Raw genomic sequence first — 21,690 nt, 5'->3', positions numbered from 1 at the left:
GTCTGACTGAGGCTGAAAAGTGACAAAGCAATAAAAGACTACTCCTGTCTGGCTCTGCCTTGAGGTGAATTTAACGATAACAAGGAAACTGACTGTTTTTCATTTAATTATTTCATATCAGTTTATTTATATGTCTATAGCACGTCGCTCTCGCTCTGCAGGCCTACTTGTTGTTCCTAGAGTATTTAAAAGTAGAATGGGAGGCAGAGCCTTCAGTTTTCAGGCCCCTCTTCTGTGGAACCAGCTTCCAGTTTGGATTCAGGAGACAGACACTATCTCTACTTTCAAGATCAGGCTTCAAACTTTCCTCTTTGGTAAAGCATATAGTTAGGGCTGGACCAGGTGACCCTGAATCCTCCCTTAGTTATACTGTAATAGATGTAGGCTGCCGGGGGATTCCCATGATGCACTGAGTTTTTCCTTTCCAGTCACCTTTCTCACTCACTATGTATTAATAGACCTCTCTGCATTGAATCATATCTGTTATTAATCTCTGTCTCTCTTCCACAGCATGTCTTTATCCTGTCTTCCTTCTCTCTCCCCAACCAATCACAGCAGATGGCCCCGCCCCTCCCTGAGCCTGGTTCTGCCGGAGGTTTCTTCCTGTTAAAAGGGAGTTTTTCCTTCCCACTGTCGCCAAAGTGCTTGCTCATAGGGGGTCATATGATTGTTGGGTTTTTCTCTGTACCTATGAAGCACCTTGAGGCGACTTTTGTTGTGATTTGATGCTATATAAATAAAATTGAATTGAATTGAATTGAATATAGTGCAGGGGATGATACAGTTAAAAAAAACATCACCTCATCCAATAAAGAAGAACAGCATTGTAGCATTATAAAGCATTAAAACTGCATGTTAGGCTTTTATAAACTAAAACTACAATAAATACAAAGATAAAGATAGCAGATCCAGAACAAAGACAACATAAAGACTGTATTTCATCCAGCTGAGCTGGCTGCTGTGTCCTTATAGAGACTTGATCAAACGGAACCATTATTAATAAAGTTTGATTCAGTTTTTTTCTGGTTTAATAAGTAAAATGTGTGCCATGCTCATTTAAATGTGCAAGTGTGTTTGTTTTGTGTGTGTGTGTGTGTGTGTGTGTGTGTGTGTGTGTGTGTGTGTGTGTGTGTGTGTGTGTGGTTAGACTTAAAGGAGGTTACCTACACACCTGAACAGAAACTAGAAGATGTGAAATTATAAATTAAGTTCTATGTTATTACAATTTCCTGTTACAAGCTTTTCAGTTTGGGTGCTCCGAAAAGGAACATTTTTATAAAAATACAGATGACATCCTGATCTGGTGTAAATGCAAAAATCCTAGGTGACATCTTTCTGGAGTTTTGTGTTCACAAGAGTTTCAGAAAACCTGACCTCTGACCTCTTAGGTGGGACATAACAAAGTACTTCGTTACTGTATTTATGTAGAATTTTCAGGTATCTGTATTTTTCTTCTGACAACTTTTACTCCCTACATTTTAAACATGCCTGTTACTCTAGGTTTATTTAAAGAGAATAATGTTTTTTTAACCCTTTAAGACCTACTATAGAACCAAGTCCACCAGAGCTTATATTATTTTTATTTTTTTTTTTTACATGCTGTAGTGCCATTTTTGGGAGCATTTCAAGTTGCGATACATCAATACAACTGTTATAGCCCATATTTTAATAATATGTATGCATTAAGTCCATAGTAATTACATTAATTGCAAAAAAGTGCAATAAACTACAAAAAATTAGAAAATCGTTTTTGGGTTTTTTTACATATATTTCTACTTGGAGAAATTTAAGAGGTTTATCCCTCAAAACTTTAAATACAATAAAGTTGCAAAAAATAGTTTACAACAACAGGAAATTTATTTTGAGTGTCTTCATAGTTTTATTTTGGAGATACACCAATTTTTATATACTGCAGGAAAAACGAAAAACAATCCTATGATGCAAATTTGCAAAGAAAACAGCAGGTGCATCAAATAAACTATTTCCAGCAGTGCAATTCGAGTTCTAAACATCCCAGAAACTATTCAGAAAAGCATAAAGTCAAACATGACTTATAAAAACACCAGTATAGGCTTTTAAGGCCTACAAGTAAAAAAAAACCTACATTTTCCGCAAAATGGTGTCACTTCCGGTTTTGGGCAGGAAATGGCGGACATGCGATCGTTCGCGTTGACGTCTTTTTCAATGTGGGAAGGTTACGAACAGCTGATCAGATCAGCAAAACCTGTTTCTGGAATATTATGTTTTAGTTCCTGCAAGCGCTTTTTATGCAGTTTTTGCAAAGCTTTATGTGGAAGGAAACCGTGACCGAGGACAAGCTGATGGCATAAGATGTAAGTACAACTCCTCCGGTTTCATATGCAAAAAAAATCATTGCGCTAGCTTACACGGTTCAGGTTCTACAGGGATTTAAAAATAGTTACGCAAAACGGAGCGTGCTGCTCTGACCGGCTTTAAAGGGTTAAGGGGCATCCAATGTCTGCACAAACATCAACAAACACAGAGAAAGAGTGAGAGACAACTTCAGTCAGAAATAAAGATGAGAAAGACAGGACAGGAGAGGAAGAAGAGAGGTTGGATTTAAAGGTAAGGACGGCTCAGTAACTGACAAATTTAAGACATTTTGTCTTATAGCTTGTGAAACATCTGCTTACATCTTGTTGAAATCAGTTTTGTAAATCCACACAGAGCAGCAGACCAAAGGAAATCTACTGAAACTCACATTAGAAATGACTGTGAGCTGTGACTCTTTTCCCTGTGCTGAGCCACAGCACATTCTGTATCTCACGTTGACCCCTGACAGTACTCATGTGTGAAGTCATCCTCTTGATTCAGTAATTTGATATTTACCGGAGTATCTGCGCTTCTACTTAAATACAGAACGTCTGTACTTTTTCACCTCTGCCTGACCCAGAGTCAGATTTAAACTAGTCCCAAATTTCTAGGAGATGCACCTGTGACATAACTATGAAAATCCTTCATTCTCGAGTTACGGCGTTCACAAACTTGGCTGCCTTCTGACCATTGTTGATGCAGTTTCATGAATCCACAGCTTGATCAAGCCCAGTGACAGAAGCACCATACACCTACAGCACTCAAAGGATCTGCGGCCAGCATCCTGTGCCAGACCATAGACACCAACACTGGTACCCTGCCTGGTAGGACTCCTGGTCGATAGTAATTAATATTATACAGCTGGTTTTAATGTTGTGGCTGGTCTGTGCATTAACGCTACCCAGGCTGATGTTGTACCTCCTGAGGAAGCTCAAGTTTGGAGCGGTCAGTGCCCTCTTTGGACTGCAGGCCCATCAGGTAGGGAACAGGTGCATCTAGGAAATGAAGGAGGGAGGCTGGCAGGATGGGAACATAGACGTGCTGCCACTGGAAGGGAAATAGGAGGGTGGTGATGCCCTCTGCCACTGTCATCAACCGCTGGTAGTCTGAGAAACACAGAGAAAGAAGTGTGATGTGAGACAAGAGCATTACAGCAACACGTAGTTTCATGTCAGTTGTAAAATTGCACTCTGATGATCCTAAATTCACGCTAAGCTCCACCAAACACCACACAAGCACTGCTACAGTGTCTTGCAGGCTGAGTTCAGCAGCAGTTCAATCAGATTTCATCATTATGGCCTGAGTGAAAAGTCCACTTGGAGGAAACATAACTAAGGTTTCATGAATTCATCATCCTCTCCTCTCCTATGGTCCACTCCCCCTGGCTCAGCCAGCATCTCCCGATCTGTATGTGCACCTTCACTGAAGGTTTCCAAAGTCTTAACCACAGTCTGCGTGTCGGAGATACAGCTGGTTCACTTATCGGAAAACGTCCGTTTCTAGAAGCAGAATGTATTTACAATTGTGTTTAAATGTCTATATAAACACACACACACACACACTTGGAAACAATTATAAGCACAGCTGCTCTAGGTAAGTGTGTAAAATACATGTTAGAATAAATGTCACACACTCAAATAAAAAGTGAGGCAATAGGTCTTTTTCTTTTGTGTTGGGAGAATTAGTGATGTCTAAAGAACCAATACGTGTGATTCCTCTCAAAGGCAAATTTTGGAATCTGCAATAGTACTTGATGTTTTTTTTACTAAGGTAAATACCACAGGCAGCAAACCAAGGGTGCAATTGTTCTGAAACTAAAGGGGGCAGCATATACACGTATTCTAGTCTGTTCTTAAATAAAGAAGAAGAAGAACGGCAGCTAGGAGCACTTCAGTTTCCAGGCCCCTCTTCTGTGGAACCAGCTTCTGCAATTCTGCAATGGCAACTGATGTTAAAGACTCATGACCAATTATCACAAAGGCTTGATTAGGTTTACAAGGAAATTACTTTTTCAAACAGCATCAAGTGGGTCAGGATCGCCTTTTTTCAGTCATTATTTAAAAAGTGCATTTTGTATTTACTTAAGCTTTGTTTAAGATTCAAATTTGTTTGATGATCTAAAACATAAAGTTGTGACAAATATGCCAAAAGAAGTAATCAGGAAGAGGGCAAACACTTTTCCCATCGTCATTAAGAACCTCCACAGGCAGAGTTGCTAGAAGTTACTAAAGCTGCTACCACAGCAGACACTTGTGTATGTTAAAGCTCTCGTGGTATTCAAAGCCCCTCGTACACATCATGGTACTGGGCACTATTGGCATACGGGGCCATATGGTACGGAGTAAAATGTGGGGCTAAGTTGGCGCAGTGCTGAGGTTTGGGCCTACTTTTTAAACTGCATTATAACACATATATGAAGATTACCTTTCATGCAAATCTAAAATAACTGCACTTAATCAAAGCACGATTTACAGGTTGGCTGTAGCTCAGGAAGTTGAGCTACTACTAATCAGAAGACTGGTGGTTTGATCCCCGTCTGCTCCAGTCTGCAGACGGGGATTGCCTTTGGCAATATTAACCCCAAGTTGCTCTCCGATCCATCCGAGGCAAGTGTTAAATTTAGGGGTGAATGAGGCATAAGGACGCATTCTCAAAGTGAAAATCTGAGTAAATAATAAATGTTTTTGTGGGAAAGAGACAAGCCAGGTTTTGAAGCTCCTACCTGTAGGCGTGTGAGCATATTTTTCATATGTCTGTACATGTTCAAAGTTTCTCCTTTGTGTGGGGAACACAGCAAGCAAATCTCACAGAAACACTCCTGTTTCTTAATGTTGCAGCATGTCTCATCCTATTTGCTCTCTTTAGCTTTAAAATAACAAGTTCAGCTGTTCTACTTTAGTCATCAACACTTGCTGTTCTAATCTGACTTAAGTGGCGAGGTGCAGTATCTCATAAATTCCCTCCTCTTCCCTTTACTCACACTGACAGACTTTAAACTTGCTAACTCGAGGCACCTTCAGATATATTTTGGAAAGCCCCAGCAGTGACAGGGCTCAGGGTTGCTGTTGTTGTTATAGAACTGAAAAACAAGACGAAACAGGTCAAGTCATTGTGAAACTGTAACGGTGCATTAGGGCCTGATAAAGACCAGCAGCTCAGTCTCACAAGGCAAGAAGTGAGCAAGTCTGTGGTAAACAGCTGTTACTGTCAGGAAGCAAGTTGTCATCCCATGACAAGTCAAACACGCTGATTAATCACACTGTGTGAAAACGCTGGCCGCACCTTAAACAGCAAACAGACTAACAGTTCTTGTGAAGGTCAGGACAGGAAATGACATTTGCATCAGTGCAGTGTTAGTGCACACAGGCACCTGGCTCTGTCTGATGCTTTTTAAGCAGTTCAAGCAATTTCTGTATATAGAGAATAACTGCAGACAGATTCTTAAGGTGTATCTACAAAACACCTGTGAATCTCCTGCAGTGGTCCCATCAACATCCAGTGAGGTCAGTGGTTCCATCTTTGGCCTGTGATTGATCCACCGACCTTCTGCTGCTGGAAGTTTTTTAGCATCTACACATTTTTTTCTTTCTTTGAGTGGTTGCCAAAGTCAGAGACTCTGAGTAGGAATGTGAACATTATTAAACACTTTCACTGCATGTGACGAATATAGAATCTTGACTAATCCTTCCGTTCTCTAACTGCATGTCTTTGGACTGTGAGAGGAAGCTGGAGCACGTGGAGACACACAACCTTCACACAGTAAGACCCCTGATAGTGGAATTGAACTCAGGATCTTCTTGCTGTGAGCCGACAGTGCTAACCGCCATGCCACAGTGCTTAATAATAACGGCTAGCTTATTATTAACGCAATCAATAACGACACGGCAGGACAGCAGCTCATTAACGTGTAGCACTGTTCCATGTTTCCCTGCCTACAGCGCCATTACATATGAAGTTGGTATATTTCTGTACGCACATAATTACTCAACTTTTTTTGATCACTCGTGTTTGTGTAATCTGTGCAGAATGTAAAAAGACGAGGAATATGCTCATTTTTAATCAGTTTGTATTATTGAGTATTATTGTGGATTTTCAAAGAAAGTAATTGCAGAAACCGGCCTAATTCATGATTTCAAATCCTTGATTTTAAACTTGTGGCAGAAACAAAAGTACCTATAAGCATATTAAACTTAAGCTAACATTAAATGTAGCAGTTCAACTGCAGCTTAAACACACAGTCTTTCTGGAATTTGCACTCGTGAATTTGTATTCTGTAAGAAAGTTTGTTGACCTAAATTGACTTTGACGGTAACCTCAGAACATGCTGAAACAAGGAAATCACGTTGACATATGCACAGTCATAGTGTCTTCATGACTGCACAGATGAAAAGGTTTTTATTTGCCTTTAATTTGGAGCAAAAGCTTCAGTGCTTGTTAAAGTCTGACATCATTAACTCAGTCGGTTAAGCACACCGTCTTTGCAGCTATTAATGTTTTATCATATATGTCATTTGACACTTTTAATATAATTTTTTTTGTAATGCAAACATTTTAAATGCAAACCTCACATTCTCGCAGCAAATCTCCTTTGCAGAATAAATGTGACTCGGAAGGGCCACAAGAATCATCTTTACTAACAAGCTCACACTAAAATGTGTTGAAAAACCTTTTCTTTACTAAGAACAATACACAGTGAGGTGCGTGATCAGATCCAGAGAGTGAAGATGCCAGAACAATGGAACCAGACAAGATTTTACAAATGTAGAAAGGATCACTGGGACAACTTTGACATCTATAGTGAGGGAGTCGAGTTTTTGGTCACTCTCATTGATGCCCACTTCAATTGCTTGCCTCAAAGTTGAGAAGTTAAATGTCCCTCTTTCAGCAGAGTTTGTTCTGTCTGGACAGATAACTCCTTACGACATTTATCAGAATCCCATTTAATCAAACGTGACTCACAAACTAAAAAAGGGTTTTCCTCTTCATTTATTTACACGAGCGATTTCTACGTGCCTACAGAGAACCTGGACCTCCTAGAGGTAGTTTCTGATGGTTGTTATGAATGCCGCCTTTAAAACTGGCGTTTTTTGATTTGGAGTTGAAGGTCTGGTATATGAGCTAACAGCTTCTTTTTGCATGACTCATCATGCACAGAAGATAAACAAGCTGCAGAGAGAGTGCTGAAGCTGCACTGAAACTGCAAAAGAGTATGACTGAGGAATGTAGGACAAATAATGATCTCAGTCTACACACTAGATTCTCTGCATTTGGCTCTAATACTCTAACACAGTGAGGAACGCACACACTGCGTCTCACTGCAGCTGTCAATAATAAATGAAAGGAATCCTAGAAGCAGGGAAATCTGATCACTGTGTATCTGAGTGTGATATGCACATAAAGCCTCATTACAGTGTTCTCTGTTTTCATCTGAGTTTTTACTTTACAAGTTTCTAATGCTTCTCCGCTTCAAAGTATAGAAAACAGGAACAGTATGTTTTCTTTTCTGTTATCAAACTGTTCTGGAGAACTGGTGCCAGAGGAACAACCTCCTTCTAAACGTCAGTAAGACAAAGGAGCTGATAGTGGACTTCAGCACTAAGCAGGAGAGGAACTACCAGACCCCCGTCATCAACGAGTGCCCAGTGGAGAGAGTGGACAGCTTCAAATACCTCGGAGTTCACATCACGCAGGACCTGTCATGGTCCTGTCACATCAACACCGTGGTGAAAAAGGCCCGACAGCGTCTCTACCACCTCAGACGCTTGAGAGACTTCCAACTGCCCTCCAAGGTGCTCAGGAACTTTTACTCGTCCACCATAGAGAGCATCCTGGCGGGAAACATCTTAACCTGGTTCGGGAACAGCACCATGCAGGACAGACGAGCTCTACAGAGGGTTGTGCGGTCAGCTGAGCGCACCATCCGCTCCGAGCTCCCTGACCTGCACTCAATCTACAGCAGGCGGTGCTGGACCAAGGCCAGGAAGATCGTGAAGGACCTCAGCCATCCCAACAACAGACTGTTCTCTCTGCTGAGGTCAGGAAAGCGATTCCGCTCCCTGAAGACCAACACAGAGAGACTGAGGAGGAGCTTCTTCCCGCAGGCGATACGGTCTCTCAATCACACCACCACACAGTACTGACCCACACATATGGTTCTTACACACACACTGGACTTTCTGGACTTTGGTTTTGCACAACACTGGTCACTATATTCTTCATTTCCGGTTAATACTTGTACAGCTGCTGTTATTGTGTATATATTTATTTATATTTAGATTTCTTCATACATTCTTATATAGTTCTATATTGTGTATTTTGTTGTACAGTTATTTTATTTTCAACTTTAATTTATATATTTTATCTTATTCTTTCCCAGTTAAATTTACCCTTCATTCTAATTTGTGTTGTACAGTTATTTCATTTTTAACCTTAATTTATATTTTATTCCTTCCTAGTTAAATTTACCCTTTTTAATTTTTCATATTTATTTCCTATCTTATTCATAGCCTTTTCCTTTTTTGTTCTCTTTAGGTCACGAGCAGTTGTCCAAGCATTTCACTACATATCGTACTGTGTATGACTGTGTACGTGACAAATAAAATTTGAATTTGAATTTGAATTTCTCCCACTAGGAGCTCAGTCTGAGTGGAGTTTTTTTCTCCTCCTCTTACCTCATGTAGTGTATTTTCGTTGTTTTTTCCTATCAGCCTACCTTCTGACATGTCTGCCCAATGTGATGTTTGTGTAAAGTTGGTCAGAAGGTTCCTTTGTGAGTGCGCATGCGCCATTAGCGTGCTGCCTGCTGTAACCCTAATTTCCCTCGGGATGAATAAAGTATTCTGATTCTGAAACAAATTTTCTCCACAGACATCCACAACTTCTGGCAACCAGACAGAAAGCCTTACAATAGCTTCCAGTGGCTAAAAGGCCTCAAAGTAAGAAACGACGTCATAGCATAATAGAGTGAAGACAAAAATGTATCCACTGAAACCTCTGAAGTTGATTAATTGAATTTGATTTCATTTTTTTCTCAAATATTTTTATTGAGGTTAACCAAACAGAATACACACACATTAATAACAAGCACAATAAAAAAGAAAACATCGCAGAGGTTGTGAAAGGGGAAAAAAGCATATTGCAATGAGGTCTTAGATTCTAAGAAAGAACAGAGCTAAACTTAGTTATTGTTAAGGTGGCAGTTAAATAGAGAAATATATATGTAGAAAAAATAATATAGAATAAGAATATATAAGAATAAACAAATGAATATCTACATGCAGGCTCATAGAGCAGTGATGAACTCAGGGCCTGGAGATTTGCAAATATTTCAGCAAGGACCCTCACAGCTGTTTGTATGTTTTGCTGGTATCGCTAATCAGAACAGATCTTTTCCAGGCTTAGACAGGACATCAGATCTCTCAGCCAGTGCGAGTGGGTCGGGACAGAAGGATGCTGAATTTATCAACTTAAATATTGAATCTCACATATCCTCAGACAGAGACATGCTTAAGTCCTGCTCACAAGCAGTTTAATGCCTGACAATCGAAGGGCCTTTAATGCCCACCAGCATGTGACAGATAGCAGATATTAACCCTTTCTGAGTTGGACGCAAAGTTAGGAACATATCTGCCGTCTTCAAAGTACCTCAGGAAAGTTCGACATCTAAGACTGAAGAAAGTGTCTAATCTGAAGACGCCTGAATAAATGTGAATTTTCAGAGAGTTTCATAAAAGATGCTAAGTTATTATCAGTGAACAAATCATTAAAGCACCTAGTGCTCCGTCCACGCCAATCTTGAAATACAGGATTGCTTGTAGATGGTTAGAAAGGGTCATTTGATGCGATTGGACTCAAACAAGACAAATCAGTCAGACAGAAGTGTTTTGTCATCTGAGCCCATATCCTCACAGTGTGCCAGACCAGCAGATTATCAGATGGCTGTGGAGTGGAGATCCAACTACTGCCAAGACAGATGCATCTTTAACATAATTTAACTCCGCCGGCACCCAGGACGCTGAATTGTCCCAATTTTGGAAATGAAACCAAAATATGCTGATCATATGTTAGCTACCCACAAACTGGCAACATAACAATGATTAAAAATGAAAATGTGCCATCATCTTACAGTGACCAAAAGCTAGGGACCACAGCAAGTCTTCCAGGTCCTGATGCAACAAAACAGCCCCATCACACGACCACCACCATCTTTTACTGCTGCTATGTCCCTTTTCTGAAACGCTGCATTATGCAGTGTGACACACGCCTTCCAAAAAGTTCAACTTTTGTCTCGTGAGTCCACAAAGTTACCTTTGCTACTGGTCCTGGCTACTTGCAGCAGATGGCCCCGCCCCTCCCTGAGCCTGGTTCTGCTGGAGGTTTCTTCCTGTTAAAAGGGAGTTTTTCCTTCCCACTGTTGCCAAAGTGCTTGCTCATAGGTGGTCATATAATTGTTGTCTGCATGTATTATTGTAGGGTCTACCTTACAATATAAAGCCCCTTGAGGTGACTGTTGTTGTGATTTGGTGCCATATAAATAAAATTGAATTGAATTGAAAGTATTTTCCCACTTTCCACACAGGGCTGTGCAGGGTTGGATTTCTTCCCCTTTAATAATAATAAACCTTCATTTAGAAATTTAGAAACATTTAAGTGTTACTAACATAGAAAAAATAGGAAATCAGGAAGGCGGCAAACATTTTTCCCACTACTGTATAATGTTACAGTAGTGTAACAATTGTTCATAAGGCAACATAAGATATTACTAAAATAAGGTAAACTGAAGCTAATGACTGGACATTTAACTTATCAATGACTCTCCAGGTCCTATAACATGTTAAAATGTCCATTGAAACCATGTTGGAAGCATGTTTAGAGAATAGGTTAATGGAACTATCTAACAATGTGTGGTATAGGTGACACAGCCTGTTTGTATTCTGTATGCAGAACCAATTCAAAGTGTAATAGCACCAGAAATCCAACAGCATGTGTAGAATGTACTTACCCTGTGAGTACAGCAGAATCTGCATCTCCAGCAAGGTGCAGGTGAACACCTGGACCAGGTTTTCCACGCCTAGCAGAGAAAAGGCCTCTGCCAGGGGGAAGTCGGCCAGGGGAAGCTCTCCTGGTCCCGGCCTTTGGCAGACAATGGATTCGTATATGCCGTGGAATTTGAGTGAACGCCCCAGAGCAGGCAGCGGCACCTCGTACAGGATGTTGTAAACGTAGCTCTCCAGTGGCAAGGGGGGTGCGGTTGCAGCTATGACAGCAGAGTGCATCTGTGCAAGGAAGCGCCGGCAGGCGTGCATGAAGGGCATAGGCGTGATCAGACACAAGGCTTTGGACACATAGAGCGTGTCCCGTGACGAGTCATAGCTCCCCGCTGCACGAGATAAAGATGATGAGGATGATGAGGTGGGGGAGTAACCATCATCTAAACTGCTGGCTAGTGAGTCCATGCTGGAGGAAGAAGAGGAGGAGGAAGAAGCGGCATTTGTTTGCTCGGCATTGTGCATCTGGTAGAGAGTCTGCATGGCAGAGCAGATCTGTGGGCTGGTCACCTCCTCATAAAAGGTGTGAACGAAACCATATGTTCGAGATCCATCCTCCTTGGTGATGATGAAGGAGTGGAACTGAGGCTCGCGCTGGTCTGCCTGTGTCCTGAATGACAAACCTTTGGGCATACAGAGCTGCGGAGAGAAAGGGCAAACAGAAGTCATCGCGTCAGTTCTGATTCACTCACGCTGGAATCTTTTTATGTGTCCATAATCTTTCACTTTTCCAGATCTCGTAGGATTTTCAAACACCGGTAAAAATGGTTCTTACATTTAATTCTACAGCTGAAAATCTTACAAGAAAAAGGCAGCGATTCTCTGCATGACCATTCTCAAATTTGAATTTCTGCGGTTTTATGCTTTTGTTTTCCATTTTATTGTTATAATGAGTTCAATAAGGAAGATCTATGGCCTCACATTTGTCCGCTCCAAGGTGCTGCCGGCTAAATCTGAGCTTCATCACTTCCATTCATGCCACGTACTCTCACTGCGTCTTTGTGCAACCCACCACCTCTCCATCTCATCACTCAAGCTCCATTCAAGCCACCTTCATCTCCACCAACGGTGTCTAGGCTCCAGGGGGTCCTCACCTAATCCTTTTTACAGCTGGGGTTCTGTTTTGCCGAGACAGACCATCAGAGTATTCTGTGATTCTTTCTAATGATCTGTCCTTATTGAACTCATTTGTTTGTTGCTGTGACAAAACAAAATACCTGAATATGTTAACTACGGCACTGAGGAAGTCTTTCATGGCGTCTTATACCACACATCCACTATTTTCAAGAAATGAGGAGAAGATTAATTATTAAATAAATTTGCTAACTCTCTATAGCAATCACGTGTCATATGATTACTTGATCACTTGTTGCTTTCACAGCCAAACTCTATCAGTTACTGCCATCATCAGGTTTACTTGGCTGCTGAGACGAAGGACACACTGTGGAGACAAGTCTCAAGTCACCATGTCCATGCATGTGTACATGCACACAAACTGTTATCCACAATAATTGTTTTGACGATTTGTTGACATTTTGAATTCTCTTCCTTATTGTGCTCTGTGCTGACGGGCATCTAAACAAATATTTAGGCCTGATTGGATTATCCATGGCTCTTAATGAGCAGTTCAGTCAGCAATGAAAGATAATGATATAAATGATGACATCTGGCAAGTCTTGTCTCAAATAAGCATTAACCAGGCTTCAGTACAAGCCTGCAGAATGAACCAGGAAGCAGTAACAATCATCTAACTACGTGAGTGAGGAGCAACACAGGAGATACCGGTGCAGGGTGGCTGTTCATGTAGGAGCCAATATACTTATGAGCTCCACGATGTAGCAGTTAAAGGACAAAACAACCAAATTTAAATGTCTTCCTGTTTATAATACTGATGTGAAAAAGAAATGAGGACAGCAGCAGTTCAACCTATGTGCATGGTTTATTGTTTATGGTACAGGAAAACTGCTGCTCACAGACTGCAACACATCAGAGATCTAGTATGTAAAATGTGGTTTAACTTAAAGAGCAAGAATGGGAATATATACACTAGTATATCAGTATATATGTATACTAGTATATATATTAGTGTAATGTAAAGTTTTGAAAAGTGTGCGATTTCTGTGCCTGCAGAACATGGGCTAATACTCATTTGGTTGTATTTATTCTCTTTACTGACAGGACCATATCCATAAGAAGTGGGCAAACCTCCCTGCCATTTACAAATATATGATTTTCCCTCCCAGCAGAAACCTAAAGAGGAGGAGATTAGATTCCACAGACGGTGAGACGGTAATAAGATGAAGAGATGATGGAGGTATGTAGGTAGAAGAGGAGATTTAAGGCTATAATGATAATGATTTAAAGAGCTGTAATGATCAGAAAACATGGGAAAAGAAAGAATGATATTTCTGTCATTAAATGCCCTTGACATGGCATCATCAGGTTTCAGCTGCTGCACTGCTGCATAATGGACTGTTTCCATGTCAATGTAAGGAGAGATGCGCGGCTGAATTATTTAAAAGATGTGGTGCTGGGTGAGGTGGAAAACAAGGTGTGTACTCTTTATCCACACGGAGAGTACACGCCTTTGTTTCCATCACGAACACTGTGCTGGTCATGTCTCCTTCATTCCTGTCCTGCTGTCACATGTGGTCCATCTCTGCTGTCTAGGACTACAGTTGGAGATGGTAGGATTTCTTCTGCTCGCAGCAGGTGGAGAACTAGCTGACGGCCCAGTACGTTGGGCTCACCTATGCTTCAGAGCAGAGCAGGGACTGCCATCATCAAGTTTACTTTAGCATATAAAATGAGAGATTCACTCGAAAGGCAGCTGATTACACTACTTAGTAATTTATTTATATGAAAGCACTTTAAAAATATTTTATTTGCAGAGTAGAAACTCCCTTTAAGGCACATATTTGCATGTGTGCGCATCACCTTTGCCACAGGTAGAATGTAAAGCTATATATTCAGTACATAGCCTGTCCCTTTTAACTGTTGTGTTGCTATAGATCTTCCTAGATGTCTAAACTTAAAAATCTATTATTTCTTCATCTACATGTGATTCGTATCTGTTCATACAGCGGGGAAAATAAGTATTTGACACATCAGCATTTTTATCAGTAAGGGGATTTCCAAGTGGACCATTGACACAACATTTCCACCAGATGTTGCCATCAAGCCAAATATTGAAGTCATACAATCAAATCAGAACATATAAGTATACAAGTTAAACCATAATAAATAAAGTGAAATGACACAGGGAATAAGTATTGAACACACTTTATTCAATACTTTGTAGAAAAGCCTTTGTTGGTGATTACAGCTTCTAGACGCCTCTTGTATGGATAGACCAGTCGTCTGCATTGCTCAGGAGTGATTCTGGCCCATTCTTCCACACAAACGGTCTTTAAATCTTGAAGGTTCCTTGGGCCTCTTTTATGAACTTTAATCTTCAGTTCTCTCCATAGATTTTCTATGGGATTTAGGTCAGGTGATTGACTGGGCCATTCAAGCAACTTGATTTTCTTTCTTTGAAACCACTTCATTGTTTCCTTGGCCTTGTGTTTGGGATCATTGTCTTGCTGAAATGTCCACCCTCTTTTCATTTTTAGCTTCCTGGTAGATGGCAGCAGATTTTTATCCAGAATGTCCCGGTACATCTCTCCATTCATCCTGCCTTCAATAATATGAAGTCTGCCAGTACCCCTTGCTGAAAAGCAGCCCCAAACCATGATGCTTCCACCCCCAAACTTGACTGTTGGTATGGTGTTCTTGGGGTGGTGAGCAGTGCCATTTCTTCTCCAAACATGGTGTGTAGAATGACTGCCAAAAAGTTCAATTTTGCTTTCATCTGACCATACTATAGTCGTCCAATAATCCACAGGCTTCTCCAAATGCTGTTGCGCAAATTTTAACCGAGCCTTGACATGCTTTTTGTTCAGCAATGGAGTCTTGCGTGGTGAGCGTGCATGGATGCCATGGCGGTTCAGTGCATTGCTTATAGTTTTCTTTGAAACAACAGTACCTGCTGATGCAAGGTCTTCCTGAAGTTCTGTCCGAGTGGTTCTTGGCTCTTGGAGAACCCTCCTGATTATTCTTTGGACTCCTCGGACAGGGATCTTGCGTGGAGCACCTGATCGTGGCAGGTTTATGGTGAACTGATGCACTTTCCATTTCCGGATAATGGCCCCCACAGTGCTCACAGGAACATTCAGCATTCTGGAAATGCACCTATAACCATTCCCATCAAAATGCTTTTCAACGATAAGATTACGAAGATCTTGAGAGAGTTCTTTGCTTTTACCCATCATGAAGTCTTTCCTGTGTGCCTTCTGGGTAATGAGAAGCCTTTATAGGCCATCAATTAGGACTAAAGCAGCTGATATCAATTAGTACTGATAGGGGACAGGATTTCTCTATCAATACTGACAGATTTCAGGTGATCTCCTGGCTTTCTATGTCATTTTGCCCCTTGTTATCTCCATGTATTCAATACTTATTCCCTGTGTCATTTCACTTTATTTATTGTGGTTTAACTTGTATACTTATATGTTCTGATTTGTTTGTATGACGTCAATATTTGGCTTGATGGCAACATCTGGTGGAAATGTTGTGTCAATGGTCCACTTGGAAATCCCCTTACTGATAAAAATGCTGATGTGTCAAATACTTATTTTCCCCGCTGTATATGTCTGGTATCTCTATCCCAAATACTGTTTGGCAGTGTGGAACTCTTCTCTTGACAAGATTTTAAAAGACCTAAATCAAAACCATAACTCTGCCACTGTCAGTACAGCTTTAAATGTAAAACTTTTTGGAGGGGATTTGTATTAATTGCTTTGTTACCCACAATTCCTTGAGGCCCAACTGTGTTTTAAATCAAAGCCTCAAAAGCTTCTTCCTCTGCCTCTGGCCAAAACCACTAATCTGCCCCATTTCCTCTAGAAATGATCCCATTGGGCTCTTCCCGCCGTAATTTTGATAGAATCCATAGCCTCCTTTATCCTCTGCCTATCATTTCTCCAGAAATCACAGTCCACATACCATGTTAACAGCATCCTGGTCGAATGGGTTCCACTCCACATTTTCTGGATAACGTGCCAGAACTTTGGACTTGAATGTCCTCTTCAGGGGACTCTGCTCAAAGTTTTCACCTGGACAAATGAGAAAGGGAAAATAAAAAGGTAATAATGCATCAACAAACAAAAAATCAAACAACTTGGGCCTGAAGCTGCAGAGTCATGCTCCAGATCAGCTGAGCTCAATGCCAGCCCACCTCAGTTTTAGCTAAACGGATACCCGTTTGGCGTGCTGTTCACAAATAGCAGGATACTGTTTGCTGGTGACTCTGTAGGATGCTTCCCCATGCTTTTTCTGACTTAAGCAATGCCATATCTGTTATATTAATGCCTACTTTGTTCTGTGAGGGCTATTGCTGCTAAACTCGATGCTTGTCTGGTGTGCTTGTCATGTATGCAGGTGAAAACGCAGAGATGGGTTCTTTCCCCTCTTTAGAATTTGCAAGAAGGTTTTGGGAGGTTCCAGAAAATAGGCATATGATTTTACAAACACATTACTCCAAATAAAATATCAACCCTAGTTTGAAAAGTGGTCCTGACACAGTTCCAATTATGTTGGACATGAGATACAGAAGTAGAACATAAAGCTTAGCAGAATCAGTAGCACTGGCTCAGTAAACCAAATGGACAGAATATCTCTGTGAGCGACTGAACTGCAAAGCAGATAACACCAAGTTCACACTTGTGCACCTGGAAGCTCTGCAGTGAGCTTTCCTGAAGATGCAATCAAAGATGTTTTCAAAGAGATTATTAAATACTATATAATAGAAAAAACAACACCACTCAAGTGGTTCATAAAGGAAAACAATATATGAAAAACCTCAAATAGAAATAACTGTTCTCAATTCTGGCTAGCTGAGCCCAGTTCCAGTTAACTCAGTTCATTCACAAAGAAAAAAAATCTCTATATTTTGGTTATCCTCTGTCAATTCAAGTCTACATCATAGAATGTAAAATACCCCACTTTGGGTTTTTAATCCACGAAGAGAACCCAAAAGAAGGAAATCAAAATCCTAAAAGGTTGATTCAGTTTATCTGGATGTAGCGTTTTCACTGGGAGAAACGTTTAGTCAGTCATCCAAGGGAATTCTTCAAACATCTCCCAGGGCCTCGTCACTAGGATTTGTAGCAGTTTTCCCACCACCTTACGGGTTTCTGGCTTCTATTTCTGGCTGACATGAGACTTTTGTACATACTTTTTCGAATCCAAACCTATTCCTGGCCAGTATACCAATGTTTGCACCCTTTATTAGGCTTTGTATCTGCCAAAGTGGCCAAATGTAGGGTCATCAACTAACAACTGTAGAAGGGTTTCCCAGAGACAATCTGGTATGCAAACCTGAAGCTGTAAGACTCTGTAGACCTTGTCTTCCAGGATGGTGAACTTGGTAGCCTCAGTCACAGTGAGATTCCCATCATCTATTTTAGCATGGTAAATCTTTTGTATTTTTGCATCATTCTGGTTGGCTCTCCATATGTCCTCATCTGATAATGAAATGTGCTTGCGAGGTTCCCCTTTAACAGATAATATGCTGGCAACCTGGGTTTCATTGCTGGCAGGGTCACTAGGGGCTCTGGATAAAGCATTTAGCAGTGTTATATTTTACTGTACTCACCTGTAAAGGTGAACTTCTGCAGATACAGGATCCAGCAAGTGACTGTGCAGATCCCTTTTAGGTTTTGAACACCCAAACCAAGGAGGAGTGATCAGGTATCTCCATTTCTTGAATGGCCACACTACAGTTAGCACTCGTTTTCTGTAGTGGAATAAATGCAGGCCATAGGCCAGAATTTCTCTGCATAATCTACTTTGTTTGCACAAACACAACTCCAAGTCCAACATCACTGGGATCTGTATACACCACAAAGGTTAGGTCAGGGTTGGGATGGCCTGAGATATCAGACATCAAAGGAATGCTGACATTCTGGAGTCCAATGGACTTTGGGTCCTTTTCACTTCAGTGGCTCAGCAATCTGAGAGATACCAAACCTGTGATACCAGCCTGCCATTTCTAATAGCTGGCTTTTTTCATCTTAACAGTGAGTTTTGTCTGCCTTAATTTGTCTAATATAGCCCAAAGATGAAAAAATGCTGTTCTCTGGTTGGAGAATAGATCAAAAAATCATCCAAGTACAAAAAGCAGGTCCAACCTCTGAGATCACCCAATGTTATCTCCATCAGCCTCTGGAAACTAGCTGGCTCGTTCCTCATTTTGAAGGCATAACTTTGAACTGGGAAAGGCTAAAGGGACAGGTGAACACTGTTTTGTCAATGCCTGGACACCTCCTGGGTAACAAAGGAGTTTATTAGTGAGCACTTCTGTGCATCCCAGTCTTCACATGCATACATCCCTGTTTTTATTAAGTTAACAAAAGAAGTGTCTCTTTTACCACTGCTTCCAGTTGGGAGACCTCAACTGCTCTTGGCAGGAGCTCTGCGTCAATGTTACTCTACTCTAATAGAAGCCCTTAGCCCTTACTCCCTATCCCCAATCACCAGGTATGTCCACACTTCCTCCAAAATCAAACCTTTTCTTCTAAGCCAAACCAATACTGGTGATTTTTACTCATCCCAGTAGGATATGCCTGGCACACCTCACTCAGGAGGTCCCCAGGGGTCATCACTGTCAAATGCCCAACAAGACTCTAAGATACCAGTTGAGGCAGCAACTTGTCCTTTATCCAGAGTGGGCACTTAACTCTTTTCTGGTTGAACCATAGTCTCAAACTTGGAGGTGCCAATTCTTACTGATGCTGCTTCATACTCACTTGGCTTTGTCTAGAAATTCTGTCCATAACAATTTTGATAAGAAGGTGGAGTCTACTACCCACCAGGAATGAGTCTGACTCGCAGTGTGAACCAAGTTCAATAGCTGTGCAAGGACTGAAAGGTTCGTAGCAACAGGCCGGACACTCCATACTCCTGAAGCATCTCAGACAGAATGCTCAGAGGGACATGCTCGAATGTCTTCTCCAAGTCCATAACATACATGTAGACCGGTCACCTTGTTTCCACACACATTTCAATATCCTCAAGAGGATAAAGAGCTGGTCCAGCATTCTGTGACCAGGACGAAAACTGTGTTTTTCTGCCTGAATCCTAATTCGACTAACAGATAGACTCTTCTTTCCTTTAGCCTGATGTAGACCATCCCATTGAGGCTGCACCTGAGAGCACTGTCTCCAGTCTCACTGCTTAAAGATGGGACCCAACATCCCAGTCTGTCAGTCCAGAGGCACTGCCCCACGTTTCCAGGTGACACTGCAGAGGCATGTCAACCAAAACAGCCCTACAACATCCAGGGCCTTAAAGACCATGGCTACCTCACCCCAGGGACCCTACCACCAACAAGCTGTCTAGTGACCACCCAGACTCTGCTTTTTCTATAGAAGACATTTCAATTGGATTAAGGAGGCTCGACTATATCCTCATTTGAGGTCAGTAGCACCTCACGCCATGTACCATGTAAATAGAGCGCCGTTTTCCTCTCCCAAGTCACCCGACTGTTTGCCAAAATTGCTTTGAGACAGATCAAAGTCTTTTTCTTTTCCCATAACAAAGTCTTCCTACACCCAAGTTTTTTTCCAGTGACTGCCTGAGCTGTGTTCCACTTGGACTGCAGGAGCCTGCCAGCTGCCTCCAAAATCTTACAAGCTAACCAAGCCCGATAGGACTCTTTCTTCTGCTTGATGGTGCCCTTCACCAGATGTGAAGGGCACCATCAAGCCTGAAGCCAACGCATTTAAGAGTGCTCTCATGGGTACTGCAATACTGCAATATACTCGCTATTGTGCATCAGGGATAACATTTACAACAATCACTAAAGCAACATCTAATATACAAAGGAGAGAAACTTGGAAAAAACTGGCCCATTCTGCTCTCTCATACCTATAGACCAGGGGTAGGGAACTCCAGGCCTCGAGGGCCGCTGTCCTGCAGGTTTTAGATCTCACCCTGGGTCAACACACCTGAATCAAGTGATTAGTTCATTACCAGGCCTCTGGAGAACTTCAGGACATATTGAGGAGGTAATTTAGCCATTTAAATCAGCTGTGTTGGATCAAGGACTCATTTAAAACCTGCAGGACACCGGCCCTCGACACCTGTGCTATAGACATTTGACTGTCTACCCCAGGAGATAACTGCTTTACTATAAGGCTGTCAACTCTAAGGCAGAAGAGAAGAGAAGTCAGGCATAAGCACAATAACTAAAAAAAACCCCAAAACAATAACTCGCTTTAGTCATGAAGACAAGAGGGACTGATTTGGATAACAAGTTCAAATAAGCTGACCTACATTCAGCATTGTCAGTTGTAGAATGCAGACAGGAAATGAGAGACAGCGACTGGCTAAGAGGATGAAATGGATTGAAGACTGTAATCCACATGGAGGTGGTGAGGTGATCCACGGGGATCTACAAAGTAGGGCTGCTCGATTATGGCAAAAATGATAATCACGATTATTTTCACTGAAATTGAGATCACGATTATTTGACGATATTTATATAACCCTTTAAGACCTACTATAGAACCAAGTCCACCAGAGCTTATATTATTTTTTTTACATGCTGTAGTGCCATTTGTGGGAGCATTTCAAGTTGCTATACATCAATACAACTGTTATAGCCCATATTTTAATAATATGTATGCATTAAGTCCATAGTAATTACATAAATTGCAAAAAAGTGCAATAAACTACAAAAAAAATTGAAAATCGCTTTTGTTTTGTTTACATATATTTCTACTTGGAGAAATTTAAGAGGCTTATCCCTCAAAACTTTAAATACAATAAAGTTGCAAAAAATAGTTTCCCACCACAGGAAATTTATTTTGAGTGTCTTCATAGTTTTATTTTGGAGATACAGCAATTTTTATATACTGCAGGAAAAACAAAAAACAATCCTATGATGCAAATTTGCAAAGAAAACAGCATGTGCATCATTTCACTGTGGGAAGTGTTATGAACAGCTGATAGGAACGGCGAAGCGTGTTTCTGGAATATTATGCTTTTGTTCCTGCAAGAGCTTTTTATGCAGTTTTTGCAAAGCTATATGTGGAAGGAAACCGTGACCGAGGACAAGCTGATGGCATCAGATGTAAGTACAACTCCTCCGGTTTCATATGCAAAACAAATTATTGCGCTAGCTTACACGGTTCAGGTTCTACAGGGATTTAAAAATAGTTACACAAAACGGAGCGTGCTGCTCTGACCGGCTTTAAAGGGTTAA

General features: G+C 41.2%; 1 protein-coding gene across 8 annotated transcripts in view; it reads right to left on the bottom strand.

Annotated features, from left to right (window-relative positions):
• The window catches only part of LOC147309435 (DENN domain-containing protein 5B-like), an 82,383-nt gene that overhangs the window by 24,088 nt on the left and 36,605 nt on the right, over positions 1–21,690 (bottom strand). For all 8 annotated transcript variants that reach the window (XM_086269017.1, XM_086269010.1, XM_086269012.1 and 5 more), the window contains 3 exons: positions 16,428–16,537; positions 11,336–12,020; positions 3,253–3,440 (listed from right to left, as the gene is read on the bottom strand). In XM_086269017.1, coding sequence (XP_086125143.1) covers positions 3,253–3,440; positions 11,336–12,020; positions 16,428–16,537 — 983 coding nt within the window. The remainder of the gene's footprint in view (positions 1–3,252; positions 3,441–11,335; positions 12,021–16,427; positions 16,538–21,690) is intronic.

This window comes from Aulonocara sp. 'chitande type north' Nkhata Bay, linkage group LG17 (genome assembly GCF_057382095.1).
Source record: "Aulonocara sp. 'chitande type north' Nkhata Bay isolate Kocher_YH1m ecotype deep benthic linkage group LG17, A_spYH_male_GT1.1, whole genome shotgun sequence".
Taxonomy (NCBI): domain Eukaryota; kingdom Metazoa; phylum Chordata; class Actinopteri; order Cichliformes; family Cichlidae; genus Aulonocara; species Aulonocara sp. 'chitande type north' Nkhata Bay.
The sequence above is the reverse complement of the archived record's forward strand: the minus strand, read 5'-3'. Positions and strand labels throughout refer to the sequence as shown.